The sequence below is a fragment of the Macrobrachium nipponense genome, chromosome 24, assembly GCF_015104395.2.
Source record: "Macrobrachium nipponense isolate FS-2020 chromosome 24, ASM1510439v2, whole genome shotgun sequence".
In the NCBI taxonomy this organism is placed as follows: domain Eukaryota; kingdom Metazoa; phylum Arthropoda; class Malacostraca; order Decapoda; family Palaemonidae; genus Macrobrachium; species Macrobrachium nipponense.
Genome location: NC_061091.1, coordinates 25,367,376 through 25,382,375, shown reverse-complemented (window position 1 = coordinate 25,382,375; position 15,000 = coordinate 25,367,376). Strand labels below are relative to the sequence as shown.

The 15,000-nt window shown below is 37.4% G+C and overlaps 1 protein-coding gene across 1 annotated transcript in view; it reads left to right on the top strand.

Annotated features, from left to right (window-relative positions):
• Positions 1-15,000, top strand: part of LOC135205530 (discoidin domain-containing receptor 2-like) — a 580,705-nt gene that overhangs the window by 490,863 nt on the left and 74,842 nt on the right. The window contains 1 exon segment of the mRNA XM_064236283.1: positions 11,995-12,202. Within this exon segment, the coding sequence (XP_064092353.1) occupies positions 11,995-12,202 (208 nt within the window).

The following is a 15,000-nucleotide window of genomic DNA, read 5'->3' as shown; positions in this document are numbered from 1 at the left end:
CCTCCTCCTCCTCCTCTCCATCCCATCACACTGGCATCACCTCCCCCACCCCCTCTCCTTCACCAGGCGCCGAATTGACCTCCCATCGGGCCCGGGACATTAACAAAACGTTTACAGGGAAGTCGCAGGGGGCTGGTCATTAGTCTTGGTTGATTTTGTCCACCCACTCCGTTTGGGGGGATTGGGGTTGTGGAGGGGAGTGGGAAGGGTGTTGGGAAAGTTTGTGGGGAGGGAAGGGGTTGCCGGTGGTTTTATGAACATTTGGTGTAAAAAAGGGGGGGCGGGGTAGGATTGAAGCTGAGGGGAAGGAAGACAAGAAAAAGGGGAATCTCGAAACTTCCTACTTCCTCCCTCCCTCCCTCCATCCATCCAGAATGGAGGGGGAGCGATTTTGGGCTTTTGAGAGAGAGAGAGAGAGAGAGAGAGAGAGAGAGAGAGAGAGACTTGAAAGTCGGAGTTTCAGTGAATGGCAGATGATGAATGAAAATACTTGTAAAAGGTTAAATCGTAAAAATGAATTTACCGAGAGAGGGAGGGAAAATAAGAATTGCAGTAAAAATAAAAATCAATAAAAGAAAGAGAGACGAAGGAAGGGGGACAAGAGACTTGCAAAGGGCTTAAATAAAGCCGTAAAGAGCAGAGGGGGTGTGTGCAGACGCTGGTCGGAGCTAATGTAGACTAGACAAATTGTGAAAATACAGAACAGGAGTAAATGAGATATGTGAACTGAAATATACGGATGAATGGAAAACTACCACTGAATGAGAACTATTCCTTTATATATTAGTTAAGAAATGTCGCAACTAGGATGTCAGAAAGGGCAGAAGGGGAAGAGAACGAAAGAATTGCGAAGGTTGAAATATGAGAAAATATAAAAATTTCATATGAAACTTTACGATGAGGAAATGAATCACTTTTTTTCAGTGAAAAAATATCGCAATTTAATGCATTAAAGATCGCCTGATATTAAAAGACAGAACGAGAAACAGTGCAAGGAAAAGAACAGAATTAATTGTTGCAGGAAGCAGCGAGGTCAAGGTTCAAAGGTCACCAATGAGAGACAGAGGAAGGCACAGGCCATTGCACTTGTGTCTAAGGCACATTTCCACCCACGTGAGACCTGGTAGAGCAAGAAAGTGGTTACTGAGGGTTAAGGCATTGAGCTCGAGCTAACTGTGGAAAGTCACTGACGATACCATATATCTGACGCTGCCCTTAAAATATACGATGAAAGTAAAGAGAGATAGAGAGAAGGCTGATTATTTTTATATATTAATGGTATCGATGGCAGTTTCATACATCAAAAGTTATATTAATGATTCTAATTTATATGATACTTTTACTTCGCTTAAAGATTTTGTTTCAGATATGATTGGGTTCTAGTTTTCTTTTTTCGATTCAAGTTTGAATTAAGTATGTTATAATTTTATGATAATTAATATACGTTTCCCTACTGTATAATATTGTACCTCACTTAATCTTGTCATACACACACACACACACACACACACACATATATATCTATATATATATATATATATATAGATATATATATGATATCTGATATATATAGATATATATATATGTAGTGTTGTGTGGGTGTGTGTGTGTGTGTGTGTGTGTGTGTATGACAGATTATTAGTGAGGTACAATATTATACGTAGGGAAACGTTAAATATTAATTATCATAAAATTATAACATACTTAATTCAAACTTGAATCGAAAAAAGAAAACTAACAAGAACCAATCATATCTGAAACAAAATCTTTAAGCGAAGTAAAAGTATCATATAAATTAGAATCATTAATTATAACTTTTGATGTATGAAACTGCCATCGATACCATTAATATATAAAAATTAACAGCTTCTCTCTATCTCTCTTTACTTTCATATATATATATATATATAGATATATATATATATATAGATATATATATATATATATATATATATATATGTGTGTGTGTGTGTGTGTGTGTGTGTGTGTGTGTGTGTGTGTGTGTGTGTAGATATGGATATATGATTTTTCCTCAGAACATTAAAACTATCAAATTACGTTTACCACAACAAGAAACAGGATTTGCTGAATACGCCAACAGTGATGCCGGTATGGTACTGGGAAAGAGAGCTCCGAGTGATTTTGAGGTCACGTGGGAGATATCTCACAGAACAACGAATGGATATTCTTCCCACTCGAGTGATAGAAGGCGTCTTCATACAGTTATGAGATGAAGAGGGTCTTTTGTTGTACAAAGCGATAGCGGCCGAAAGAATGATAGTTGTATAGAATTTTATGGAATAAACTTGGGGATTTTATAGATTACGTTATACAGTGGTGGAATAAAATTGATGCAAGACATATCCGTGATAGGTTTCTTAAAGGAGGACTATGAGGATATGTAGGACAGGTATGTTATACAAAAATTATATTGAGATAAGAAAATAGATGAAAACGCAGACAGACAGACAGACAGATTTTTATGCAGAACATCTGATAGAGTTAGAGGAAAACTGAAGAAATGGCGAAATGGAAGATATATGATCGCGTAAGCAGAGAGCGAGAAAAATAGAAAGTAGGACAGAGATTGAGAAAGAAAAGCAAAGATGTATTTTCCTCTAAGAATAGAGAGAGAGAGAGAGAGAGAGAGAGAGAGAGAGAGATAACAGTGTATTGAAGAGGAAAAATGTCAAATGTGGGATGTGTACAGAACAGATTTAACCAAGTTACAATAACTACCCTTACCATCACCATCACTATAATATTAATATAAAAACTATCACTATCGATGTTATCATTTCAAAGATTCGAAAATAATATGAATGTTATCTCCCCTTCAAGGATTTTGTTCGGAATTATTATTATACAAATATAAGAGGCAAATATAATAAGCCATAATATGATAAATGTTTAACCTTACCGTACAAATACCACTATACTTCTGTAATGAGATCAGTGGGTTTAGTAAGAAGAAAGTAAGAAAGATAATTCGCCTAAATACTTATTATCTGTCATTTATTCTGCAAGAACGGATTATTTTATATAAAAAAAACTATGTTTTTTGAGCACTGATAAATCCTCTAAAATTGTGATGGATGCATGAAATGCTTCTAGGGTGCCAGAAGTACGGTTCTTCCGAGAGTACGTTCGTGCGGCAATCAATCAATGTTCACCTGGAACTTAAGCATTTAATATTTTTTCGAAAAAAAAGGAGATAAAAACCTGAGACCTCTCTGTGAGACACGCTAATGTGGCACAGAACTCACGAGAGAGGACTTGGGGAGGAGGACCGTGGGTTGTACCCACTCCCCTCCTCCGGGGTCCCGGGGTGTAAGACTAACCTTCATTTTCAGAAACATTAGGGGTATGGAGGGGGCGGGTTGGTGATGGGGAGAATTGCAGGGGTAGGAAGTACGCCCAATATGACATCCTTTTACATGATTTGTATTATTTTGATTTAACACTTCTTAATCTTTTAAGTAATCCTTTGTTTTTATTGTGAGCTACGTTTGCTTGTTTTCTGCGACTATTGAACTTTTGTTATTTTTTATATCAGTAACTACGGCAGAAATAACAACACTTCAGTAATAATAGCATCTTATGGTAGAAATCAATTATCCAGTTTCTATTGATAAATGCACTACTCGAGTTTCTATTGATTGACAGAATCTTACCATACTTCCTCCCGTTCTAGTATTTGTTCTAGTCACAAAATGTTTTTTATATATATATATAATATATATATATATAATATATCTATATCTATATCTATATATATATATTACATATATATATATGATATATATATATATGTGTGTGTGTGTATAATTAATAATTAATGCTAACAGAGAACTGAATGATGATAGTGAGACATCCTCTATCAACGTGAATTTTTTATGCAGTTGTTTTTCTTCCCAAAATGGCTGTTGTGTTTTTAAGTCCATGACCAGAGCTCTTCTCCAACAGTGTTGCAGTAAAACTTCCAAAATAGGTCAATATAACAGCTGGTCGAGATGGCAAGTTCCTCCCTTCTGGAGAGGTATATAGGAGGCGTTTTGAGAGAGGCTAGTCCGTGACCCGTTAACTACTGTTCGTAAACAGAAACAAAATCATTCAGTTGAATTATAAGGTGGTGCTTGAACTTCATTAGCATATTTAGCGGAAACACTAAGAAGAACACGATTATACTACTTAATTCACCATTTACACCTACTTTCTGTTGAGGTGTTATGATTTCACACGACGCATTCTGCATTCTTTTTCTTGGGTCCATTTGGCCTGGACAAGATACGGTTGGTAGGTTAGCTAACTTTACAGCATCCATAAAAACAAGAATAAAATGCGCTGAAGCGTCTTCGGCGCAATTGAGATTTCTGGACAACGTATAATGCTATATAAAACCATCAGCAAAGACCCTAAGTGTTTCATTTACTCACAAGCTACGGTAGAGGAAGGTGCATACCCTACCTCCGGAAAGTGCTGCCAGATGCACGATCCATGGCTAACTTAAACCTTAAATCACATAAAAACTACTGAATTTAGAGGGTTGCAATTTGATATGTTTGATGATAGAAGTGTGGACGATGAAAATACTAATTTGCAACTGCAACCCTCTAGCCTCAGTTGTCTCTTAGATGTGAGGGCGGATAGAATAAAGTGCGGACCGACGGACAGACAAAGCTGGAACAATAGTCTTCTTTTACAGAAAAATAACAAGTAAAAAAGTTTCTTCGTCGTAGTCGTGTTTTCTGTATAGCATATAATGCTGTTTGAAACTCTCAGCCTCGGTCCATGAAACTTTCAGCCACAGGTGGTGGCCTGTGATGTTGGACCTAAAGCGGTGCCAGATTCATGATCATGGCTAAATTTATCTTTAAATAAAATAAAAACTACTTGGGTTCGAGGGTTTCCATTTGGTATATTTGGTGATAGGAGGGTTGATGATCGATATGCCAATGTGCAGCCCTCTAGCCTCAGTAGTTTTTAAGTTCTGAGGGCAGAGAGAAAAAGTGGGGACAGAAACAAATAGCCATGTCAATAGTTTTCTTTTACAGAAAACTAAAAGCACTAAGTTCAAGTTAGAGAGTTCTGTTCTAGAGTTGTGTCATTTCTGTAATCACTGAAAGGTGGGTGATTATACAAAGAGGTCCGTTTTAAGGTCAAATGTTAGTTTTAAAATCAAAGGGTTGACTAGGTCACCCCAAACGACCTAGTTCGAGAGGTCTCGTTTAAGGTCAAAGGTCAGTTTTAAGATCAAAGGTTTGATTAGGTCCCCCCAAAACGACCTAGTTCGAGAGGTCAGTTTTAAGGTCAAAGTTTGACTAGGTCACCCCAAACGACCTCACTCGTCTTGTTTTGGTCAGCAAGGTATGGACGAATTTTGTGAATTGAAGTGTCATTTCTCATTCCCTCTCATTTAATGGCGCATTTAATTTTTAGCCATTTTCTTAAGTGAATCATTATAGTATAAATCGTATATATTTATTTGGTACTAATCCTATTTTCATTTTTGTGTTTTACCTTACTTATTAAGGCATTCCTGACATCGCTCATAATTAAATATAATGGTTCTTAACCATGGTCTTTTTAATTCATTACCAACTTATCAAACCTGATCATGAAATGAAATCTCATGATTAAACTTATAAGATTGCTATGATCGCGGACCTTAATGCTCAAAGTCTTGCATATATCAACCCACCATGGTCTTCCTATCTTCCAGTTCCTCCTTCTTTCGCCATCTTCAACTTCTTCGTTTTTTTTTCCCCCCCCCCCAGTCTTTTTCCCCCCCCCCCCCCCCCCCCCATTTATTTTACCAATCCCCCCCCCCCCCCCCCCCCCCCCCCCCCCCCATACCCCCCCCCCCCCCTTTTCATTGTAGCTTTTAAGTTTACCCCCCCCCGTCCCCACTTCCCCCCCCCCCCTCCCTCCCCCCCCCCCCACCCCCCCCTCCTCCTCCTCCCTGCGACGCCCCGGATACATTTCTCAAAGGATTCGTCCAATCTAACTTTTGGACACGAGATTTTTCCTTCATTATCTCGTGTTTAATATCCACACTGATTTAAGTATCAGATATGAAAAGAATCCACGATGGGTAATATCTCTTTGGAGTCTCTCTCTCTTTCTCTCTCTCTCGCTTGTAATTAGAGGCCGCATCCGATTCCCCTCCCCTCCCTCCCCCTTCCTTCAACTCTCCTGTTTTAATCCCACCCTCCCCTCAATCCTGCGTTTAAGCCTACGATTCTATCATCTTCCCTCCTTTCCTATTTTTCCTTTCTTTCCCCCCCGCCCTGGACCCCCACGATGGGCTACGTCTCCTAATTGCGACGTCCATCAAACTACCAAAGTCCCTTTTGCAATGATTCGGACGAGTAATTTTCCCCCGAACTTAAGTGGCCGGGTTGTGGTTGGCTGGCGTTTCCTTGCTCTGACGGGACAGTGATGGAGGTGGGTGCTCTATATTGGTCTACGTCGGACTGAATGGGCGTGGAGGGGATTTTAGGGCGAATGTATGGGCGACGGGCGGCCTTTTAAGGGATTATTTATGTATTTTTGGGTGTACAGGGTGTGTCGAAAATGTATGGTTGATGCCGGTCGAATGCGTTCGCATTAGTGGTTCGCCGAGTTCTCGAGAATGGGAATATGGCGTGATTTTTTGGGGAGACGATACTTACGATGTTTTGGTCATCAGTTCACGTTGGTTGATTGCTTCCTCCTTTGGCGTTGCAGCATGTAAGGATGGTTTCTCAAGTATAAGACCTTAGTTGCTGCCTTCACCCACACCCCTGCCGTAGGTACATCGTTTTCATATTGACAAACAAAATCCTTAAAATAATCCTGATTTGTGAAAGTACTTTTTACATTTGCACGTGCAATGGCTACGGTACACCTTAGGTTCTGTTGATTAGTTTTCGTTAAATCAGTTTGTGGTGTCTATCGTATGTTCTAGTTGTGCTTTTTATTCCTATTCGTATGAGTTTACTTTCTGTTGGTTAAAGTAAAAGCATTTCCCTTGCTTCTAATGCGAAGTATATATCAACTACCAAATTGGCCTGTATAGGTAAGTTGACCATAATTATTGTAGTTCATAAAATTCTATAAACACTAATAAGTATATTCATCGCGTACGTGCTTTCCTAAATCGGACTTATTGTAACAGAATTTCGCAGAATCTCTCTTGTTTCAGTCACGGAAAAAAGCTATTCGAATTGTCTGAATATTAAGCAAAACCTTACACCTCGATTATTGCCAGTCAGGTGGTTCTCGTATCCTAAATTGTTCTTCCTCACTCTGGTGCGTAACCTCACCGTGGCTTTATCATCCTTTGAATCGTTAACCTGCACTTCCGTGTTCTGTCGAGTCTGGTATAGGACGTTTCACGTTTCCAGCGGTTGAGCACATTCGTTTTCATTTTCAAGCGAGACACTGAAATAAAGTGGTCTTAAACGAAAGCCAATGTTGTTGGATAGAGTAATCACAGCAGCAGGTGATAAGAAGAAGTCAGCGTAAAGGAACGGTTGGTTGTGAGCGACTTTTGATGTCCAGTTGAGGTGCGCCGAGGCAAAAGTCTTTATCTACTGGGCCGTTTGAATCTGAAGCCCACGCTGGGATTGGTCCGTGAATAGTGAATCAACTCGAGCTATTAATAGTTGAAATCGGAAGAAAAGCCGATCTTGCGTTTTGCTGTGTTTGACAGCATTCTTCCCGGATGGGGCTCAGGCGTTTGTGCGGTGTTGGCTTTATAACCGGGATCCCATCAAACGGAATTCAGTGACCGTTGTCGGAGTGAAAGGCGTTTTGCAATTGCCAAACGCCACATTTTCCAGGGCATATTCCTCATATGCGCACGTTTCGTGTTGGTAAATAAGATGATAATATATCCTTTATTAGCTCATTTCTGTGTAGAATTATACATCGTAGGTATAGTAGAAAAAATATGTAATGCACCAGCAAGGTGAAGAATATAGTAGTAAGGGCAAAATTAAATTACGGTTTTATTTTTATCAGCAATGCCGATGTATTTGTAATTTCCAGAAGCAGCCATATTATTATTATTTGTAAGCTGAAAACACAACAGATAAATCCTGGGTAAATCGGAGGGATATAGTATATATGGATATTATGTATGTATATAAATATATATATATAGTATATATATATATTATATATATATATATAATATAATATTTATATTTATTAATATAAATTAATTATATATAATTATATATATATATTATTTATAATATATATATATGTATTATAGATATAATATTATTTATAATAAATTATATATTTATATATATATATATATAATATTATTTATATATATATATAATATATATTATATAATATATATATATACACACACATATATATGTATATTGTTTGTGTACATACTTTAAACCTTTGTTTTCTAGGTATAGATAAATACATATTTTGTGTTAAGTTTGCTGAATGGATGTCATGAAGTTGGTCTCCACAATACTGCTTTCCTTCTGGTACGTTGGGCATCTATTTCTGTTCTAGCACGGGCTCATTTTCCTTACAGCTTTTCTTAGAAAAGAACGGCTCACAATCAAATGACGCGTAATGGGTGATATAAGTTCACTCTCGACGTGGTTCTGAAGTCACGTAAAGCCGTTGGTCCCGTTGCTGAATAACCACTTGTTTCATGCAACGTAAAAACACCATACAAACAAACAATGGGAAGAGGCGCATTTAGATATCTTTGTCGATACATAAATCCGTCAATTCTGACACGGTGGTTATTATACCTGGTACGAAATTCCGAGAGCCAGTTGTTTGAAGGATTACTGAGATTTTTAGACAACACATACATAAATACGCTTATATAATTGGGCGCGATTATAGAAAGTGTAACTAATAAAAGTAGTAATGTCCCCTCTTGTTATAACCTTAGATTATTGTCAGATTATTATTATCATTATTAGTAGTAGTCTACTATAGCGAAGTGTTAGGATTAAGTATTAAGAAATTATGAATAAATACTGACAAGTGAGTGCATGAACAATCTTAACTATTCCGTAATCTTCCTCTCAATGTGAGCAATGCACTCCGCACCGAAGTCGTGGTCGACAGCCTTCGTGGCATTTTGTTTCAAAACTCTGCGATTCGGGTCAAGTGGGACTTCGCCTCACGGTTTATTGGCTTTCGAAATGAATTGGTTAAATGACTTAAGTAAAGGCTTTTGGACGACTTCGTCTGGTGACGTGGTTGAGATTAGTTGATTGGGGAAGCGTTATTATTATTATTATTATTATTATTATTATTATTATTATTATTATTAAAATATACTCATAATAGCATGAGTCTTGAAATAGAGAAATATACGTATGTATATGTACCTATATTTAAAGATTAATCTGTACAGTAACTATTATGTACAGATTTATCATTATCTATTATGTACATATGCATGAATTATTATTATTATTATTATTATTATTATTATTATTATTATTATTATTATTATTATTATTATTATTATTATTATTATCATCATCAACATCATATTACAGATGTTTTCCTAGTCGTCAGGGATCCATATTGTCGAGTACTTTTAAAAATCGAGTGCATATAATTACTGCTTTGTAACTCGATCTGTTCAGCTATTTTTATTCGCTATTTTTATTTTTCACCCCAAAGTTCATCAGTTCACCTACTTTTTGCTATTTTATTATTTCATAACAGTATGTGTAATTTTATTCTATGTTACTCTTCTTTTTGGCGTTAAAATTCTTTTCCAGATAATTTACATCAATGGCTTCATAATTACTTAATTTAATGCATATTTATAGTAGTGGCGAAAGAACATTATGAATATCCTCAAGTAGAGTTAATTGGGGGCTCCTTCGGTACGGATATTGTGAGTAAGATGAAGATCCTTTAGCAAAGTTATTCCAGATGTCCTTTATTATGAATATATTATGGAAGTCCTTTAGTAAGGACACTACCGACGTCATCCAGTAGGATGCCCTTTGTCACGGAAACATATGGATATCCTTTTGTTTGGGTAACGTGGATGGTTTTTATTTTCAGTCATAGACTCGTAGAATCTCACCTGATGTTCTTTGGAGAACGCAAGAGGAGCATTTTGTATTTCGATGAGTGACTACCTTCCTCTCAAGGTGTAACATCTTGATACTGAAAGGACTTGAAAGTATTAAGTGCTAGACATTTTGTGTGTTGTGTGTGTGTGTGTGTGAAAGAGAGAGAGAGAGAGAGAGAGAGAGAGAGAGAGAGAGAGAGAGAGAGAGAGTGGGTAAAGGATGTTTGGTTTTGAAAGCCAGAATAAGGTTTAGCAAGGAAAATAAAATTAATAATCCCTGTTCTGTAAGAATAGTGTTCCCTTCTATAGAGAGAAAGCGTGTGATTTTCGGCTTTGAAAGCTAGATTGAGGAGTAACAAAAAATTCTATTTTATAAGAATGCTATGCAAGTGTGTGTGAGAGAGAGAGAGAGAGAGAGAGGGGGGGGGGGGTTACTTGGAAATACGCGCCTTCCTCTGAGGATAGGAATTGCAAACGTAAAGGGGAAATACTTGTAATACACAAAATGACCGATATTTCTTCCCGATATTGTCCTTTCTGTGCGCTGGCATCGTTTTCTTTCCAGAAAATGTCGCGTATTTCGCTGAGGTTGAACGCTCTCTCTCTCTCTCTCTCTCTCTGGAAACTGTTATTAGAAAATGTATCCATTTCTATACAGTGCCTTATATAGTGTTATTTCGATTGTGTCGCTCTAGGAAGTTTATTTCTCTCTCTCTCTCTCTCTCTCTCTCTCTCTCTCTCTCTCTCTCTCTCTCTCATATATATATATATATATATATATATATATATATATATTATATATATATATATATATATATATATATATATATATATATATATATATATATATGTAGAGATTGATTCTGAGAATACCGAAGATAGTAGAACTTTATAAATTTGGTGTTAGAGCAGTGCCTTAGGTCACTTACTCCGTTGGGGGTTAGTGCCGCCAGTGCACCTCACATGGTGCATTGGAGGCATTATTTAAGGTTCTTGGCAGCTTACTTCCGGCCCCTAGCTACAGCCCCTTTCATTTCTTTTACTGTACCTCCATTGATGTTGCTTTCTTCCATCTGACTTTCCCCCTTCTTTAACAATTGTTTCTTGGTGCAACTGCGATATTTTCCTCCTGTTACAACTTCCAAACCTTACTATCAATTTCCCTTTCAGCGTTGAATGACCTCATAGGTCCTAGCGTTGGCCTTTGGCCTAAATTTTATGTTCCAGTTCTTTAGGTCATGTCCGCAAAGCCAGCAGAGCCAGGGGACTTCCCAGATAATTGCTAGATCGTATCGTCAACAAGGACGGTAGTCCCCTGTAAATCGGAGGGAACTACCCAAACGAGTTTATTGTGTAGCACCTGAAGAGCAAATCCAACTTATTAGAACCAGTCATAGGCCTAGGGCCTTGATGGAGCCTTCCGAGATGCACACTTATGTATTTAGAGGCTCAAAAATTTTGCAGATCAGAAGAGCTAAGGTTCTTAATTCACATATGTATTGGTCAGGACGACCCCGAAGATACTTTTAAGATCTGTATAAAATATAACTACGCAATAGCAAGAAACTCCGACCCCTTTCATTTCTTTTGATGTACTACATCTGTTCAGATCTTTCTGTCCAAATTACCTTCCACACACTTATAACGATATCCTTGTTGCATCTGCGAGGTTTTCTTCCTGTTACACTTTTAAAACCCTCATTATTCTCGATTTCCCTTTTCGTGTTGAAAGACTTCATAAGTCCCATCGTTAGGCCTATTGCCTAGATTTTATATTCAAGTTCCAATCATAAGGGAGGCTGAAGGCGAAATCTGAAGAAAGAAACGGGCCCCATATTTTACTACACATTCCTTAACTCACTGACTTACTGCTCAACATTTATAAGTATACCCTTAATGACTCGTTACTGCTTCTTCTCCTTCAGGTGTTCTCGAAGGCTCGAATCCTGTTCAGCGTGGGCGGGAACTACTTCAGTAGCCGCGCCATCGACTACCAGTACATGCAGGACGAGGTGTCCGAGTACGGCCGTAACGTCACCATTAAGTTGCACGGGCGCGTTGGAAAGTACGTCAAGATCCAGCTCCACTACAGCGCACGGTGGATCATGGTCTCTGAAATATTCTTCGAGTCGGGTGAGTAATTAGAATGTTTTTAGTCGTGGAATTTCTTACATTTTTTATTGTTATTTAGATTTATACCTTTGGCGTTTGTGCGACAGAGAGTTTGTCGAATGCTCTGAGGGTGCAAAGAAATATTGTGAATGATTTGGGCACTGAGCAGGAATGGTTAATCGAACACTATTGGGTACGGAAAACTTTAGACAGGAAGACCAAATAGTTGACAAAGAAGAGGATGCCGTGAGAGAGAGAGATTTTAAAAAATGTTTTGTCATCAAGATAAAATAATTGATAAATAAGTAGGTAGGTGAAAATATTCTCTATCGTTTAACGCACTATCACGAAAGAGTTTACCAAATGCTGAAACTGTACTTGAAATAAGGATGAAAGTTAGTCAATTTCGGATTTCTTGGCCTTTTGGGCAAACTAGTTTGTCGGGAAAAAATATAAAGTGATGTAAATTGTTGAAGGTTGTGTTTGTTATTTCATATACGACATTTAAGCGCAAAGCTAGCTCCGTATGCTAACGGCCTGTATAAACCAGTGTATTGGGTTTCGACCACACACAGTCTAACAAGAGCGGGTTGGTTTATGCATTTTGTAATCCACCATATGAAATATCTTACTCTGTATAAAGTCCAGTTACATGTGCATGTTTGTAAACCAGAAATATGTTATACCTTTTGTCGCAGATGTGTGGAATCGAGGAAGAATGACAAGAAAAATTTTCTATAACGAAAGTAAGCCTGATCATTTTCAAGGAGTAACCGTGTTATTAAATTTTTAATTAAGAAAAAACTATGTCAGCACTTTTTTAATTACATTACTGAAAAAAATATTCACGTTGAAGCTGTCAGATGAGGGCATTTTCTTTCGTTGAGAGGGCCAGTCGATTAAATATTTTAATCTTTTAGACAGTTCACTCCCGTAATAATAATAATGATGATGATGATAACAATAATAATAAAATAGCTTTTTTTATTTTAGATATTTGTATATTGTTAGATATACCACTTGAAAAAATCAATAAAAATAAAATAATTAATAATGAATAATAAAAATTTAATTAATAATAATCAATTAATAATAAGAATAATAATAATAAAATAATAATAATAATAATTCCCCAATAAATAATAATAATAATAAATAAATTAATAATAATAATAATAATAATACTTCATTAAAAGTAATGGCTACTTCAGCACCGTTTACAACTTGTTGAGATTCTTCCTCTATTTTGCGAATCCGGGCAAAAGCCGCTTATTCGCAAAATAGAGAAGAATCTCACCAAGTGTAACGCTGCTGAAGTAGCCATTACTTTTAATAAAGTATGCTTGAGAGAGGGTCTGCTTCCTAAGTACAATAATAATAATAATAATAATAATAATAATAATAATAATAATAATAATAATAATAATAATAATAATAGTTCTATATTAATTTGTGTATTAAGTAGTATAGTGTTATTTTCTTAGATCCATAACATTCATGAGGAGTAAAACTTCGTCAAAGATCATTTATAACAGGTTCTTGGTCATAATATAGCATACGAAGACTGACCATTCAGTAAACATTAATTTGATAAGGTTAACTTCTACGTCAAGTGTTGCCGTTCTGTTGAAACAGACAACCTGTAGTAGCTGCAACCTATTGAATTTTGTCCTTATGGTGTTCTTGTAGTGCTGATCTGGAACCAGCTTTTATTATTCAGATATAAAAAAGCGCCTTTTATTGATTTCCCTGATCTTGAAAAGTCTTGTTGTCATGGTGTATTCATCCACAGACGTTATTGTGTGGATGTTCACGTCTATTTTATGTTATATAATGCTTTTAAACGTTGCATTTTGGGGATTAATTACATTTTTTATTAGTATTTTTTTCCTACATAATTTCCTCTGATATTATGGTTTGGAGAAATTGCTTCTGTTCCTGATGTCACGTTGATGAGCAAACTTGATCCCATTGATATTAACTATTTCTCTTTGTCCAATTATTGTAATATTTCATGATAGTTGTATCGGTTCCAGAATTATGCATCAAAATAATATATGTTTATCTGTATATTTTGTCGTAGTTTATTCTCGAGTTTATTCAGTATCACCTGAAAAAAATGTCACCACCATTCAACTCTCCCGCTCGGGGAATTCCCCGCCACGACAAAACCAGTTAGTAAACAAAGTTTGCCGAAGTTGCGTACCCAGCGGTCGTTGGTGGCCTGGCTGATATGACGCTCGCTGCATCGTTTATCGTAGACAGCGCCAACTTATATTAACCATTCAGGGCGGATAAGTTCCCGGATGTCGTAAGCGTCGTCGCTCGGGAGCCCCGACCATCAATAATGAGCTGACCTCAGGAAAGGTCTGCTTTGAACGCCCAGCGTAGGGTCCCCCGCCGTCAATAATGGGTCGACCGCTGGAAAGGTGATACTTATATGCTTGCTTGTTCGCGCTGAGGAAGGAGAGGGGGGTGGAGGGGGTCCCGGCACCAGTGATGAGTGTTTGACCCCAGGAGAGGTCTTATTTGAATTCATCCCCGCGGAATATCAACGAGGCGCGAGCGAACTTCGTGCCTGCGTGGACATGCTTGCTTGCATGCATGTTTCAGGGTTAAATGGCAGCAGGATCTTGCCTGACGGTTCTATCGGTAGCGAGTTCATCGGAGCTGCGGAATTCTGCATGCATGTTGCGGACAGCAGAGACTTGTTCAGGAATAATTAGCTATCTTCTTGTCCATTTGCCTTATTAACATCTCGCGCATTTTACTGAAGGGAAGGTATACTTGGCGGTGAGATTGCAGATCCTTCCCTTTAC